The sequence below is a fragment of the Erythrolamprus reginae genome, chromosome 12 (genome assembly GCF_031021105.1).
Source record: "Erythrolamprus reginae isolate rEryReg1 chromosome 12, rEryReg1.hap1, whole genome shotgun sequence".
NCBI classification, from domain to species: Eukaryota; Metazoa; Chordata; class Lepidosauria; order Squamata; family Dipsadidae; genus Erythrolamprus; species Erythrolamprus reginae.
This window is the reverse complement of record NC_091961.1, coordinates 12,675,000-12,689,736: the sequence shown is the minus strand read 5'-3', so window position 1 is coordinate 12,689,736 and position 14,737 is coordinate 12,675,000. Positions and strand designations below refer to the sequence as shown.

The window sequence follows — 14,737 nt, the reverse complement described above, 5'->3', positions numbered from 1 at the left end:
GCTACTGCTCCGTTTTGAAAAATGCTGTTGCTGTTGCACAAAATCATTGAATTCTGAAAGAATACTTCACCACCACACTCATGCTACTATTTTAAAGCAGAATTTTTGGGAGTAAATTATTAAAGTTGTACCATCTGTCCTTGGATGGACATGAATGGATGACTTGAATGGACATGACTGGACCCTGGGTATCATCAGACCTCTCCTGTAATACAGAGCCCAAGACTGCACACTGAGATCATATGACATTAATTTATAGGCATTTATACTCAAGAGCAATGCCTGGTATTACAATGAAGGAATGGATCAGAGACTCCTTTTGTTGCTCCATTGTGATTGGATGAGGAATGGTTCAATATTTCCAGGAATGAATTGGCCAGGAAAAAAAAATAGTCCAAAACTGTGCAATTTTGCTGTCCTGGAAAATTATCAGTCTCTTGGCCATATATGCTTGATGAAGGGGAAGAGGTAGAGGCCCTGAGTTTCAATCAGGCTGGTATACTTTGAACAAGAATGCTTCTTCCCCCACCTCCTCCTGGCCTTTTGAGCAAAGCAGCACACGGATGATTAAGCTCTTTCCCTGTGATTCTGCAAATATGCAGAAAGGAAACCCCTGAGTCCTTCTTCATACATCTAGGTTGAAACCAGAAGGTGTCAGCTTTTGTATCTGTGGAGAAGATAGTCTGGATACATGCTGCAGTGGCTGGTGGCATTTGGGATCCGTCAGTGAAGGGTAATGTTGTCTGTAGCAGAGATACGCAAAGGTGAAACCCATTCCAGAGCCAACCAGCACATCTTAAAAAGAACAAAAGAATACGAAGATCAATATCTAACACATTACCAGATATCAAACCATGCTAATCTTTGGCTGCTAGCAATGTCACCGAGGAAGGCAGAGCTGGCTGGGATTTTTCCCAGTGCTAAGAGGCTGGGTGATTTGGTTTTGAAATTGATTGATCAGCAGTTAAGATGCTGGGCTTGTCAGCCGGAAAGTCATCAGCCCACATTCAAGACCCAAGCACCACGCAACAGGGTGGGCTTCTGCCTCTCTAGCAGTTCAAAAGTATGCAAATGTGAATAGATAATTGGGTACCACTTCAGACTCCATGAAGTCACGCTGGCCACATGACTGGAAATGTCTTTGGACACTGCTAGCTCAATAGCTTTGACTCCCTCCAGGTTTACATGCTACTCCCACCTCAAACAGTCATAAAATAACAATTTGGGCCATTATGATTTGCGGTGTGGTCAGGGGATGCACTGAAATTTGCCATACAACCGGGTTTGGGGGGCGGGGGTTGTCCTGAATCGGGCAGGAGTTCTGGCAGAAAAAGAAGATTCTATCTCCTCTGTTCCTTCTTTAGAGGGAGCATTGTACAAGCTAAGACCCCAAAGCCATCAGCACCTCCACCAAAGCCCAGGCTTCAAAAACAGTTTCATCACATGACAGAAAGGGAAAGTTATTAGATGCCCCACTGGAGAATTTCTCTGTGACTTTTATTCCATTTGAATTAAAATAGAGATGTAGGGAGTTTCTTTTATTTACCCATTCAGAGGTGGGCCGCTAAGGTGGAACGATGGCGTGTGCTCACCCCTGTGGCTCTGAGTGTTAGCAGAGTCCAGTGCAATTATGCTGCTGCACCTGGGCAGATAGCAAAATCGCACATGGACATGCAGGTGCGCCATGATTTCGCTACCTGCCCAGGTGCAGTAGCATAATTGCGCTGGACTCCACTAACACTCAGAACGACGGGGCGAGCATACATCACCATTCCACCTCTGCACCCATTCCTTGCAAGTTTCCCGCAGTCATGAAACTCAAAAACATGGCTCTTAGCCAAAATATAAACAGTGTTGGGATTTTGACCAATGGGACAATGAAATAAACTTGTATGTAATAGAAAAACCGTACTTTCCACATCCATATACACACTTTCCCCTCACCTTGCCAGTGATGTTTGTAATCACACGTACGGGACAAGGCAATGAGCATGGCAATGAAGAGGGGTCCCAAGAAGGCGCAGAGGCGCCAGGATTGGCCTCGACCACCAGGTGCAAAGCAATGCAGCTTCCCTGCAATGTAGAAGGAGCCAAAAGCAAGCCCAGCAAAGGCAACTAGAAAACAGAAAAGATCCCTTATGAGATCCAGCAATGCAGTTTGTACAGAAGATTTCTCTGTGCAGGCATGATTAGCAATAAATCTATTTAATTGGACCTTCCCATGTGCAACTGAGCTTTCACACCTGACCACAATGCTCTTAAGAGCAACCCTAAACAAAAAGAAAGCCACATCCTTTTAGTTATTCCCAAGTGATGCAACACTTCTCCTTCCAAACAAGCAAACAACACAAAAAAGATGGGAGTTGAATATAGTAATTGAAGGAAATGAGAAATTTATCAATTTTACAGCCGGTAAATTGCAATTAGGTCCAATATCTTCTAACCACAATAGAATACAGTGCACTTTTCTGCTGGTGCCAATTGAAATATTTTGCAATTAAAAGGATTTATCAATTCTATTCTACAGTAATGACAGATTGGGCAAACCAAAAGGATAGTTTTGATTGTTAGTCTCAAACCAGTTAAATGATCAGTTTTGGAAGTGAATGTTTGTTCTTTTTCTACAATTCTATAGAAAGAAAGAATCTACTGAATTAAACACATTTTACTGTCAGATCAGGCAAACAGGACTACAACCATGGTTATTTTTCAATGTTAATGCAATTAAAAGGGGGGCGGGGGAGAACACATATAGCCCTACCAATGTTGGAACCTGTCCTCCACCCTTGCCCAGATAGCTCAGAGGGAATATACATATAAACATACACACATTAATAAAACACTTTTGGTTTGGTTAAAAAAAACCCATAAACATGCAATGAAAGATGCCACTGCTCATTAAAAAAATCTGAGCCCAAAACTGAACCAAAAAAGGTACTTCTCTACATGAATTTTAAAAAAAACGGGGCAGGAATTGTCAGTGTATGAGAGTTCATAAACTGGAAGAGACATGGCAACAAGTTCAGCCAATGAAGAGACCCGGCAACTGTGTCAACAAATGGGGACTGTTTGGTAACTGAAACAGAGTAGTTGCTGTGAGTCCAGCCTAGGCAAGGCTTAGCTTAAGTGCTTTGTATATAGGAGGTTCTCTCTGAGTGTACAAAAGCTGCAACCTGTGCTGAGCTCTGAAACTAAAACTGTTCTCCCTGTCTGCCTGTGCGTGCTTGCTTGTATGTGCTACACATTGGAAAAACCTACTTGGATATTGTATATTATATTATTTGTGTGTGTGTGTGTGTGTGTGTGTGTGTGTGTGTATATTTGTTTTCGTAGATTTTCATGGGTATATGTATGTAGATTGTTCTGAGTTCGGGTTTTGCCCCGTGTAATATTTTGAGTGTCTATGCGACATTTCGGTGAAATCACATTCACCATCATCAGGCTGAAATGTCGCATACACTCAAAATATTACACGGGGCAAAACCCGAACTCAGAACAATGTATGTATGTATGTATGTATGTATGTATGTATGTATGTATGTATGTATGTATATAAATATATGGTTTGGATACTGTAGCCTAGAGGATAATTCTCTGCCTTACAAGGCAAAGGTTGCAGGTTCAAGTTTCAGTGGGTATGGCTAGCTGATGAGGCCAAAATAAGGCCGAAATAGATCTATCCTAGTCTCCCTTAATTTTCAAATTCAGCAAAAAACAAGAACAACATGTGACATATATATATACAGTGATCCCCCGGTTATTGCGTCCCCGACCATTGCGAACAGGGTAATTTGCGATTTTTCAACCCGGAAGTCAAAACACCATCTGCGCATGCGTGCCCTTTTTTCTATGGGCACGCATGCGTAGATGGCGCCCGGCAGATCAGCTGCTGGGCGGCTTCCCTGGGTCTTCCTCCTCTTGCTGGCGGGAGGGCGAGCAGCGGGCATCAGCAAGGAGTTTCCCCACCGCCCACGCAAACTCCTCGCTGCCGCCCGCCCTTTGCCCGCCCACACCGTTCATTCTCGCCGCTTTCGAGCTGAGTCCTGAAGCGAATTCGCTTCAGGACTCAGCTCGAAAGCGGCGAGAGCGAGCGCGGACAAGCCGTTCGCTGGCGCTAGCTCTCGCCGCTTTCGAGCTGAGTCCTGAAGCGAATTCGCTTCAGGACTCAGCTCGAAAGCGGCGAGAGCGAGCGCGGACAAGCCGTTCGCTGGCGCTAGCTCTCGCCGCTTTCGAGCTGAGTCCTGAAGCGAATTCGCTTCAGGACTCAGCTCGAAAGCGGCGAGAGCGAGCGCGGACAAGCCGTTCGCTGGCGCTCGCTCTCGCCGCTTTCGAGCTGAGTCCTGAAGCGAATTCGCTTCAGGACTCAGCTCGAAAGCGGCGAGAGCGAGCGCCAGCGAACGGCTTGTCTGCCGCCTGCCTGCCCGCTAGCGAGGAGCCGAAGATTGGGGGCGGCGCGGCTGTTTTAAAACGTCGCCACCGGCATGGGGGGCTTGCCAGCACCCCCCGGACCCCCAACCCGGGTTTGGGGGGCTGCTAGGAAGCCCCCCATGCCGGCAGCGACGTTTTAAAACAGCCGCGCCGCCCCCAATCTTCGGCTCCTCGCTAGCGCTGCGGAAGTTAAAAACACCATCTGCACATGCGCAGATGGTGTTTTTACTTCCGCAGCGCTAGTTCGCGAAAACCCGCTCGTTGCGGGGGGTCCTGGAACGGAACCCTCGCAACGAGCGGGGGATCACTGTACATATATATATATTTGTTTTCGTAGATATATATATATCTTACATGTTTTTGCTGAATTTTTTAAAATTAAGGGAGACTAGGATAGCGTTATTTTGGCCTTGTTCTGGCCCCCATTAGCTAGCCATACCCTTACTGGGATTTGATCCTGGGGCTTCTGCCTTGTAAGGCAGAGAATTAACCTCTAGCCTGCAGCACTTGATCTGCACTGTCAGCAACTCAAATATAGCAAGGATTGTTGGTAAGATGTAAGATCTAGCTCAAGAGACAAAATGACATGTCTTTAATATATGCAATTTTTTTTCTGACAAAAGCAATGAATAAGTGTAAGATGTGCAACTTTAAAAAAACGAGGCTGTTGTATCCCTGCAATAAGATGCTCCACTGAGCACATATGCATAATGGAACATTTACACAGAGGAACAAATCACACAAATAATACTCTATAGATTGTAAGGCAATCTACAAAGGATGTTTATCTCAAAGGACCTAATAATGTTTAAATGAAGCCCCAGGGGAGAGAAATACATTCATAACCATTGCAACTTCTCTTTCCCTTTAATATCTGCCTAGGCTTTTCTTGAATTCCATAAACTGACCTGGAACATTTAAAAAAATGATCTTATGCCACATCAGATTGGGACCTAGTACAGATCACGTATCATGATGTAAAGGTCCTTAAGCAATGTGTTGTGTTTAAAGTTACATATTTGCAAACGCAGGCATTCTGACCAATAGTTTTATGGCTAAATATGTTGGGTTCAGCCAACCAATAGTGGTTTTATTCAGTGAACTCTGATTATTCAAGCCATGTCTTAGCACTATGTATGAATCAGTTCAATACAAAACGAAAACAAAAGTTCTTGGAAGGGATAATTAAATGTTCCCAAACGAGCCATAATGCTATTGCAGGCTCTCTATGGGAAATTCTCACGGGAAAAAAATTGTACTCACAGGAGGAATGTCCACTGGGAAAGCTCTTGCGTCCTTCAATTACTACTTGTGCATCGCCTGTGCACAAGAACTGATGAGTTGCCTGTCCATCTGGAAAGCAGCGGTAGAAGAAATCGGGCCGAGGCCTAGAAGAAGAGAAGTCTAGGTCAAATTTTCTCGACTTCAGGAAGTTGGAGAAGAGTTGTGGCAAAGAGGCAGCTGTCGAGCCAATCTCCAACTTTGCTTGACAGTTGTAGACTCTATTGTGGTGCCTGCAAATAGCTCACTCCACATCCAATGTCCCCTACTCAACTGACTTCTATATTGTGAGATCATCTCTCTCTTCTCATTAGAGCTTGAGCTTTTGTAGATGTGATTCTCCCCAAATATTACCCTTTACAACAGGTCTGTAAGAGGGGATGACTGGCTTAAGACCTCACTGTTGTGTCTATGACCTAGCACTTAAGATGTCCAAGTCCAACAGCTTAAAACAGGTCAGCCAGATATTCCTGTCCTCTTGCTTGCTGGTCTTCTGAAGGAGAAGGAAATCCCATGACATCCCTTCCTTTGTGTGGAAGAAGGGAAATCTTCTCTCTATCAGTGGCTCTTTTTTAAGTGTAAAGGAAATGAGTGGAAAAATAAGGATTAGAAGAAAAGTAACTCCATGGGCAGGATAGGAAAGCTCCATAGCTTTCCTATCAAGAAAAGTATTCAGTGACACTTTAACTCGGATAGCAGAAAGGAAAAATTAAGGAGCAAATAACACCGTTTCCGAAAATGAGATGGGGACACCAATGGGAGGAAAATGATACTTTTCAACATATTCTTTGGATGATCCCATTGGAAATATATACAAGGGAACATTTCTGCTGTTTATGTAACATTATGGGAAGTGTTCAAACTGGAATAGTTGCTCTTCCGTACTGCAAATGGATTTATTCCAATTTGGCCCTCTCACATTACTTTCTCAGAATATGAGCCCTGCCTATAAGCAGCCAGAGGGGAAAATGCTAGCTCTTTCTCTAAAAATACCAGAAAAGAATCTTACCTGCCCACGGCCAGTTTCACAGCATTGGTGAAGATACCATTCAGGGCAAGTGCCAGGCTAACAGCTGCATCAAAGAAAAAAACATTACAATTCCAGATTAGATCCCCAGGAAGGACAAGGGGAACAACTGGACAGAAATACAATACATTTAAAGCAATTCAGATCAATGGGTCTCAACAATTTGTTTTGAACGGGAAGCCCAAATTTGGGTTACCCAAATTTGGGTTACCATGAATGAGTTGCTGGGCATGTCCTATCAGCAAGTAGCAGTATGCTCTCTACATGGGGCTACCTTTGAAAAGTGTTCGGAAACTTCAGATCGTGCAGAATGCAGCTGCAAGAGCAATCATGGGCTTCCCTAGGTATGCCCATGTTACACCAACACTCCGCAGTCTGCATTGGTTGCCGATCAGTTTCCGGTCACAATTCAAAGTGTTGGTTATGACCTATAAAGCCCTTCATGGCATCGGACCAGATTATCTCAGGGACCGCATTTTGCCGCACGAATCCCAGCGAGTCGGCCTGCTCCGGGTCCCGTCGACTAAACAATGTTGTTTGGCGGGACCCAGGGGAAGAGCCTTCTCGGTGGTGGCCCCGACCCTCTGGAACCAGCTCCCCCCAGAGATTAGGATCGCCCCCACCCTCCTTGCCTTTCGTAAGCTCCTTAAAACCCACCTCTGTTGTCAGGCATGGGGGAATGGAGATATCCCTTTCCCCCTAGGCCAGGGGTCAGGAACCTTTTTGGCTAAGAGAGCCGTAAACGCCACATATTTTGAAATATAATTCCGCGAGAGCCGTACAATATGTTTAAAGGGCCATTGACAGATCAATCGCTCCAATGTTCACTTAGTACAGCAAGGAATGCTCCTCCCTGCTGTATAAAGCCACAACTGGACTGAAACAATGGTAATTAGCAGTAAAAAAATTAAATAAATAACTTACATTGTGAGCTTGCGATGCATGACATCAGTCCAGCAGTCTGGCTTCTTCTTTTTCCTGCGCATGACTGGAAGCTGGCATTCTTCCCACCTGATGTTGAGAGAATGCCAGCTTTGAGGCATTCGCAGAAGAAAGAAGCTGGAATGTTGGACATGTCACACAACGCATTGTAAGTTATGTCAATTATCTATTTTATTATTTTACAAATCTCTATGCACACTGCACATACCTTATTTAAAGTAAAAAACAAAATGGGAACAAATACAATATTTAATATTTATTCTTCCTCTTTCTCTCTCTCTCCCTTTCTCTCTGTCCTTCTGTCTTTCTAATTCTCTCTCTCTCTTTCTCTGTCCTCTCTTTCTCTTTCTTTCTCTCTTTCTTTCTCTCTCTTCTCTCTTTCACTCACTCTTTGTATCTCTCCCTCTTTCTCCCTCTCTCTGTCTCCTGCTTTCTCTCTCTCTCTCCCTTTCTATCTCTCTTCTTCCTTTCTCTCTCCCTCTCTATCTTTCCCTTTCTCCCCCCCTCTCTCTTTCTCTCTCTCTTCTCTTTCTTTCTCTCTGTCCCTCTCTTTCTTTCTCTGTCCCTCTTTCTCTCTGTCCCTCTCTTTCTTTCTCTGTCCCTCTTTCTTTCTCTCTGTCCCTCTCTTGCTCCTGAGTGGGCCGGGCCGGAAGACCCCGCGTGGAGCCCTCGCGACGCCTCACCTGGGTTTTTATACCGGAGGAAGGGAGGGAGGGAGGCATTCCCTCATGCACCCCCCCCTCGCCTTCCCCTCCCTGGCCCGGAGCTCCTCCCCTTTTAAATTGCTCCAGCTATCAAAAGGGCGATTACCATCGGCTCCCCTGTCACCAGGGCGGCATTTCCTCCACGCCCCTAAACGAAGCGGGGGGTGGGGGGCTGTCAAAAGCACAGACTCCCGGCCGCTTCCGAAGCGAAACTTTTTTTTCTCTTTTGTCTTGCTGGAAATTCCGGCGGCGATTCTCACCTGCTGCAAGTCCCCGGGACGCCTCGGCTGCAGGTTGCAAAGCTCCCCCCCCCTACACTCTGGGAGCGGTGACTCACCAGGAGAAGACCCACGCGGCTCCTCTGGGGGGCCTTGCGGAAGGCGGCGGCGGAAGCCCCCATGGCCGGCGCTGGGTGTGAGGGAGGATGCTTTCTGCGCGGGCGGAGGCCCACCCTCGCCGGAAGAGCTGCCCATCTAGCAGTCCCGCTGCCCCATTGGCCAGCAGGGGATGATGGGCAAGGGATGCCTCGGGGAAGGAGGGCAGGGCGGGAAGGGAAGGAGGGGGCTGGCGGGGGTTTAGGGAAGGGGAGCCGAGGCCAGCCTTGCAGCTCCTCGGCGGGAGGAGTCGAAAGCCACCGGGAGAAGACTGGGCTCAGCAGAAGCGCCGGGCCTGCCCCCCCCCATTATTCAGGCTCTCTTCGGGGTTGGGGAGTTTTTGGCGGGCGCCGGGGCCCGGGCCATAGACAGGTAGGAGCCCTGTCTGCGAGCCAGATACGGCCATCAAAAGAGCCATATCTGGCTCGCGAGCCATAGGTTCCCGACCCCTGCCCTAGGCCTATACAATTTATGCATGGTATGTTTGTGTGTATGTTTGGTTTTAATAAGGGTTTTTTAATTATTAAACATTAGATTTGTTATATGCTGTTTTACTATTGTTGTTAGCCGCCCTGAGTCTGCGGAGAGGGGCGGCATACAAATCAAATCAAATCAAATCAAATCAATAAATAAGTAAGTATGATATGAAAAATGTGGAATCAGCCTCCATACGTTTTTATTGATTTCACTCACTCACTCACTCTAGATTGCCCATCTCCTTCAAAGAGGGATGAATGCAGATGGAATTTCGGTGTATTGTTCCCACCATTAAGGTGACAACAAAGTCCTACTAGGGCTAATTTGGCAGGATGAACCTGCTGACTTATCCAGCAATTTAATGCAATCTCTAACTTTCTGCAAACATGATTCTCCCCTGTGCTCACCCAAGCAGGCTTCCCGGGTGTCTTCTTTACCAGCCTTCATGAAGAATTTGGCCAGGAAAATGAAGACCAAAGGAGACATAAAGGAAATAAACTGCAACAAGAAGATCAAGATTCAAATTAGTGCTACGCTCACAAAAGCAAAACAAAGCTGCACAAATGATTTTTTAGAAGAAATTAGGGATTGTTTCTTAACTTTAAAACAATATTGTAGCAGAGAAGAGGGATCATTTAGCCTTTTGGATGCTTGCTGGGAATTATGCTAATAGCAGTTTTCAAAAAAAAATTGGGTATTTCTGACAAAATTTGAGAGCAAGCAATGTTCATAGGCCTTCCTTTGGACCAGTGTTTTTCAAGCTTGACAACTTTAAGATGAATGGGCAACAGCCAGTAGAGAATTGTGGGAGTTAAAAGTCCATATATCTTGAAGTTTGAAAAACACTGGTTTTTAGACTTAACAGACTTGGATGACCAAAAATTAACCACAGGAATACAATTCCATGCCTCCCCAAAACACATAATATATACTGGGAATTCTACCCCACCCCAACCTTATACCACTCGGTTTCTCCTTGTTCTGTTCCAAAAATGCTTTTTTTCCCCTTTGCTATTTTGCTATTTTTCTTTAAGGTCTGCTTCTGGCTGACCCATCATTCTCCATCCTTGTGCTAGAAACAGATATGGTTCTAACGAGGTTAAAATGAAGTTTCCTGCTCTGTAACAGCAAAGATTTGACCATCTGGAAGCCTGCAGCTACATATTCTGAAGAAGACAGTGGCAGTCCTTCCAAAGCAAGGACTAAAGGTTTTTAACCCTAAGAAAGAAGATTTTAATGTCAGGGAAATAACTTTCCAAGACAGTTTCTCAATGGAAAACTGGTGAATATCATTTGGCCAAATCTCTTCAAACAGAGACTAGACAGACATCTGGATTGGGGTGCTTTAATTTGGGTTCAATGCACTGAGCAAAGGTCTGGGCTTAAGCTCCGCTTGCCAAGAAACAGGCATGCAAACAAAAGTTGAAGGGACAGAGGACACAACACTTACAAACATAGACTTGGTGGGCACATGGTCAGACTCTATGTAGGGGTTTTTGTAGAGCCACATTTCTTCAGGCTGTATGACTCGCTGGAAAGGTGGCAACACTTCGGTGAACCTAAAGAAAGCAAGATCCGAAAATGTTTGGCTCTGATTAGGGGCTGTTTTCCATAGCAATTGATAGCATCATATTACACGCTCAGTTCCATGTAATCACTCATCCTTGGTTCATGAATATAATAATAATAATAATAATAATAATTGGATTTGTATGCCGCCCCTCTCCGTAGACTCGGGGCGGCTAACAACAATGATAAAAACAGCATGTCACAATCCAATAATAAAACAACTAAAACCCATTATTATAAAACCAAACATACACACAGACATACCATGCATAACTTGTAATGGCCTAGGGGGAAGGAATATCTCAACTCCCCCATGCCTGGCGATATAAATGAGTCTTGAGTAGTTTACGAAAGACAGGGAGGGTGGGGGCAATTCTAATCTCTGGGGGGAGTTGGTTCCAGAGGGCCGGGGCCGCCACAGAGAAGGCTCTTCCCCTGGGGCCCACCAAACGACATGGAATCCTTTATGGCTTTATCTCAATGTTTGTAAACACACATTTATGTAGCCCTGGGCTGTAATAAAATCTTTTTAATTCTATACAATACAGCACAGCTTGTCATCCCTGTTTAGCTAACTTTAACCTTAACCCACCTTTCCCAGGGCAAAAATAAAGGCTCATAATAATCAAGTTTATAATCAAAAGACAGCATGCAAAGAAAAGGGAGAATGGTGGTTCTTGTGATCAAGTAGGACAAACCACAATTTGTCTCTCTCCTCCCACCCTCTCTGTTCAGATCCATTTTGGGGATATGCCTTATACTGTATATAGAAAGTGCAAGGCAGGCAGGTATCAGCTGCCTTGGATGGAGACTGGGATTTGCAATTCAAGCACTTCCTGAAGGTCTCTGGCTTATCCAACCACTGTATCTGTACGTCCTTGAGGTTCATCGCAATGTACCACAGCCTCCTAGTTCAAAGGGCCACACCTAGCAACATAAACCCTCTTGCTGGTGGGGATTCCAGAATGGAAGAGCCTTAACATCTGCTTTTGGCTAGAAGCTCCCTCACCGCTAACGTGGAATGGTGACGTCTTCAGCGCAATGATGCTACACCTGGGCAGGTAGCGAAATCGTGCGTGGACACGCCACACCTGCATGACCGCGCACAATTTCACTACCTGCCCAGGTGCAGTAGCATCATTGCACTGGACTCCGCTAGCACTCAGAGCCATGGGGGCAAGGCCACCGGGCCACCTTAGCAGACCCACCACTGCCCACCCAGCCCTCCCTTGCAGGCTCTAAAGCAGTGTTTCCCTACCTTGGCAGCTTGAAGATATTTGGACTTCAACTCCCAGAATTCCCCAGCCAGCATTTGCTGGCTGGGGAATTCTGGGAATTGAAGTCCAGATATCTTCAAGCTGCCAAGGTTGGGAAACACTGCTCTGAAGGAACAGACCAGCATCTATCACCAGCCTCCTGTATCCATCCACCCCCCCCGCCCCCCCGTGGGATGCCCAGCCTGACGCCCAGCGCAAAATGCCCCCAAGCACCATAGGGCCATTCTTTCTTTTGAGGCGACCAAGGCCAAGGCCATCCGGTTCGGGCCAATTTCTAGCAACCACGACGCCCAGCAGCTTTCCCGAAAAGGCCACGTCACTTCTTCGGAAGCCCGGAAAAGCTCCGGGTGGGGCGGAGGGTAAAGGGGGGGGGGGCGACGTAAGGGCGAGGCGAAGGCTGCCCACTGGCAACGCGCGGGAATGGGAAGCGCTCCCCCCAAAGAAGAGGGCAGAGAAAACGCCCCCTCCCCTTTTTCTTTTTTGATCCCCCTCTCCCCCTCCCCTCCGGAGACGGCAGCCCCCTCCCATCTCCCCGGCACTCACAAGAAGAGACCCAGCAGCAGCGCGCGCACCCCCACTTCCAGCCCCAGGCCCAGCCCCGCCCGCGGGACCGGCCACATCCTTTCGCTCCTGCTGCGGCTTGCCAGCCACGCGGCGCGCGCTCTCGGCTCGCGGGCGTCCCGGGGAGGAAAGAGGGGCGGAGCCTCGCTCGCCCTTTTCTCTCTCCCCACCTCCCCTTCCCCCCCCCCCCCCGCACTTCCAGCGGAGTCAAAACGGAGTGAGTCACCCCGGGTGAAGTGGGAGAGGAAAAGCGCGGGAAGGGGCTGCTCGTTTGGTCCCTCGCGTTAACCCGTTGTGAGGGAGGGTGAAGAAGGCGCAACAAATTTATTTATTTATTTATTTAGTTATTTATTTATTTATTTGTTCATTTTATTCATTTTATTTATTTATTTATTTTATTTATTTATTTATTTTATTTATTTTGTCCAATACACATTGAGGGGTTTAGTGGGTATGTAGCTATATACACATAGTAAAATACTGTACATGATGAAGGTTATAGAGGAGATACTCATAGTAAAATATATCTAAGAAAGAATAGAAAAGAAGGTATAGTAATAGAACATATCAATGAAAGAATAGAAGAAGAGATATAGGAATAGAAGAAAGGTATGGGAGATATAGGAGAGCAATAGGACAGGGGACGGAAGGCACTCTAGTGCACTTGTACTCGCCCCGTAAGTCATGAGGAGATCCGAGGGTCGGTATTTTTAGCCCAGGGTTCAAAAGAGGGGCCTTTGGTGCTCTCTGGGCTTGGTGGTTCATTATATCAACGGGGAGAAATTCAGTATTAAAAATAAAAGAGAACCTTAATGCAAAAAGTGCTTGAATGCCTCAACAATGTCACTGAAGACACCAGAGCTGAGAAATAGTAAGGGTGCATAGTGGCCTTAGAATATTGGAACCAACCTTCCTAGCAGCCAACCTTCAAAATACTATGATGGCAAACAAAATTTTCGCTTTTTTATTAACACATCTCCTTCAATATAATTATAAAAGCTGTTCAGATTCAATACTTTGCCATGGGAAAAATTAAAATAGCAGTGAAACGATACAAGTGCAGTAACATAATTGCGCTGGACTCCGCTGGCGCTCAGAGCTACGGGGATGAGCACACGTCATCGTTCCACCTTAGCAGCCCACCTCAGTATCATTACTATTATCCTTCTCATCTTTCCCATTATAAGATTTAACAGAGTTTGAAGCAGGGACGGATTGCTACTACCACTGTTACCGCTGCACATGCAACTTCGGTTTTTATGTGTGCACTATGTATGCTTCTGCACATGCACAGGAATTAAAAAATGCACTGAAATCTTACAAGGAGACGCACACGCGCAGGAGATTTCGGCAATTTTTTTGCTTCCACACTTGCGTGAAAGCAAAAAAATTACCGAAATCTCACGCGCACGGGTGTCCCCTCATGAGATTTTGCTTCTGGACATGCCCACAAAGCAAAAAATATGATTAAAAAAAAGAGATGGCAGCACCCATAGTACTGCCATCAGAGTACATGCATATTGTGTGATCGGGCAGCCACTACCCGTGCACAGTCCACTACCACACTGGTAGCAACCCACTACTGGTTTGAAGCAACCGCTAGCCATACCTACTCGGGCTTGAACCTGCAAGCTTTGCCTTGTAAGGCAGAGAATTATCCTCTAGGTCCATCTAGTCTGCCTTATACTATTTCCTGTATTTTATCTTACAATTGATATATGTTTATCCCAGGCATGTTTAAATTCAGTTACTGTGGATTTACCAACCACGTCTGCTGGAAGTTTGTTCCAAGGATCTACTACTCTTTCAGTAAAATAATATTTTCTCATGTTGCTTTTGAACTTTTCACCAACTAACTTCAGATCGTGTCCCCTTGTTCTTGTGTTCACTTTCCTATTAAAAACACTTCCCTCCTGAACCTTATTTAACCCTTTAACATATTTAAATGTTTCGATCATGTCCCCCCTTTTCCTTCTGTCCTCCAGACTATACAGATTGAGTTCATGAAGTCTTTCCTGATACGTTTTATGCTTAAGACCTTCCACCATTCTTGTAGCCCATCTTTGGACCCGTTCAATTTTGCAAATATCTTTTTGT

At 45.8% G+C, this 14,737-nt stretch overlaps 1 protein-coding gene across 1 annotated transcript; it reads right to left on the bottom strand.

Moving 5' to 3' along the window:
- Positions 1-238: 238 nt before the first annotated feature.
- Positions 239-12,774, bottom strand: PLPP5 (phospholipid phosphatase 5). The gene is made up of 7 exons (XM_070765211.1): positions 12,623-12,774; positions 10,684-10,792; positions 9,641-9,731; positions 6,719-6,782; positions 5,692-5,816; positions 1,945-2,115; positions 239-795 (listed from the first exon to the last, which is right to left on the bottom strand). The coding sequence occupies exons 1-7, from the start codon at positions 12,697-12,699 to the stop codon at positions 626-628; spliced, it is 807 nt and encodes a 268-aa protein (XP_070621312.1). The 5' UTR covers positions 12,700-12,774; the 3' UTR covers positions 239-625.
- Between the last annotated feature and the right edge of the window lie 1,963 nt (positions 12,775-14,737).

Coding starts and splice junctions, on each gene's coding strand:
- PLPP5 (XM_070765211.1), bottom strand. CDS start 12,699: ATGTGGCCGGTCCCGCGGGCGGGGCTGGGCCTGGGGCTGGAAGTGGGG. Junction 10,793..12,622: donor CTGCTGCTGGGTCTCTTCTT/GTGAGTGCCGGG, acceptor TGCTTTCTTTAG/GTTCACCGAAGTGTTGCCAC. Junction 9,732..10,683: donor TGCCCACCAAGTCTATGTTT/GTAAGTGTTGTG, acceptor TTCTTGTTGCAG/TTTATTTCCTTTATGTCTCC.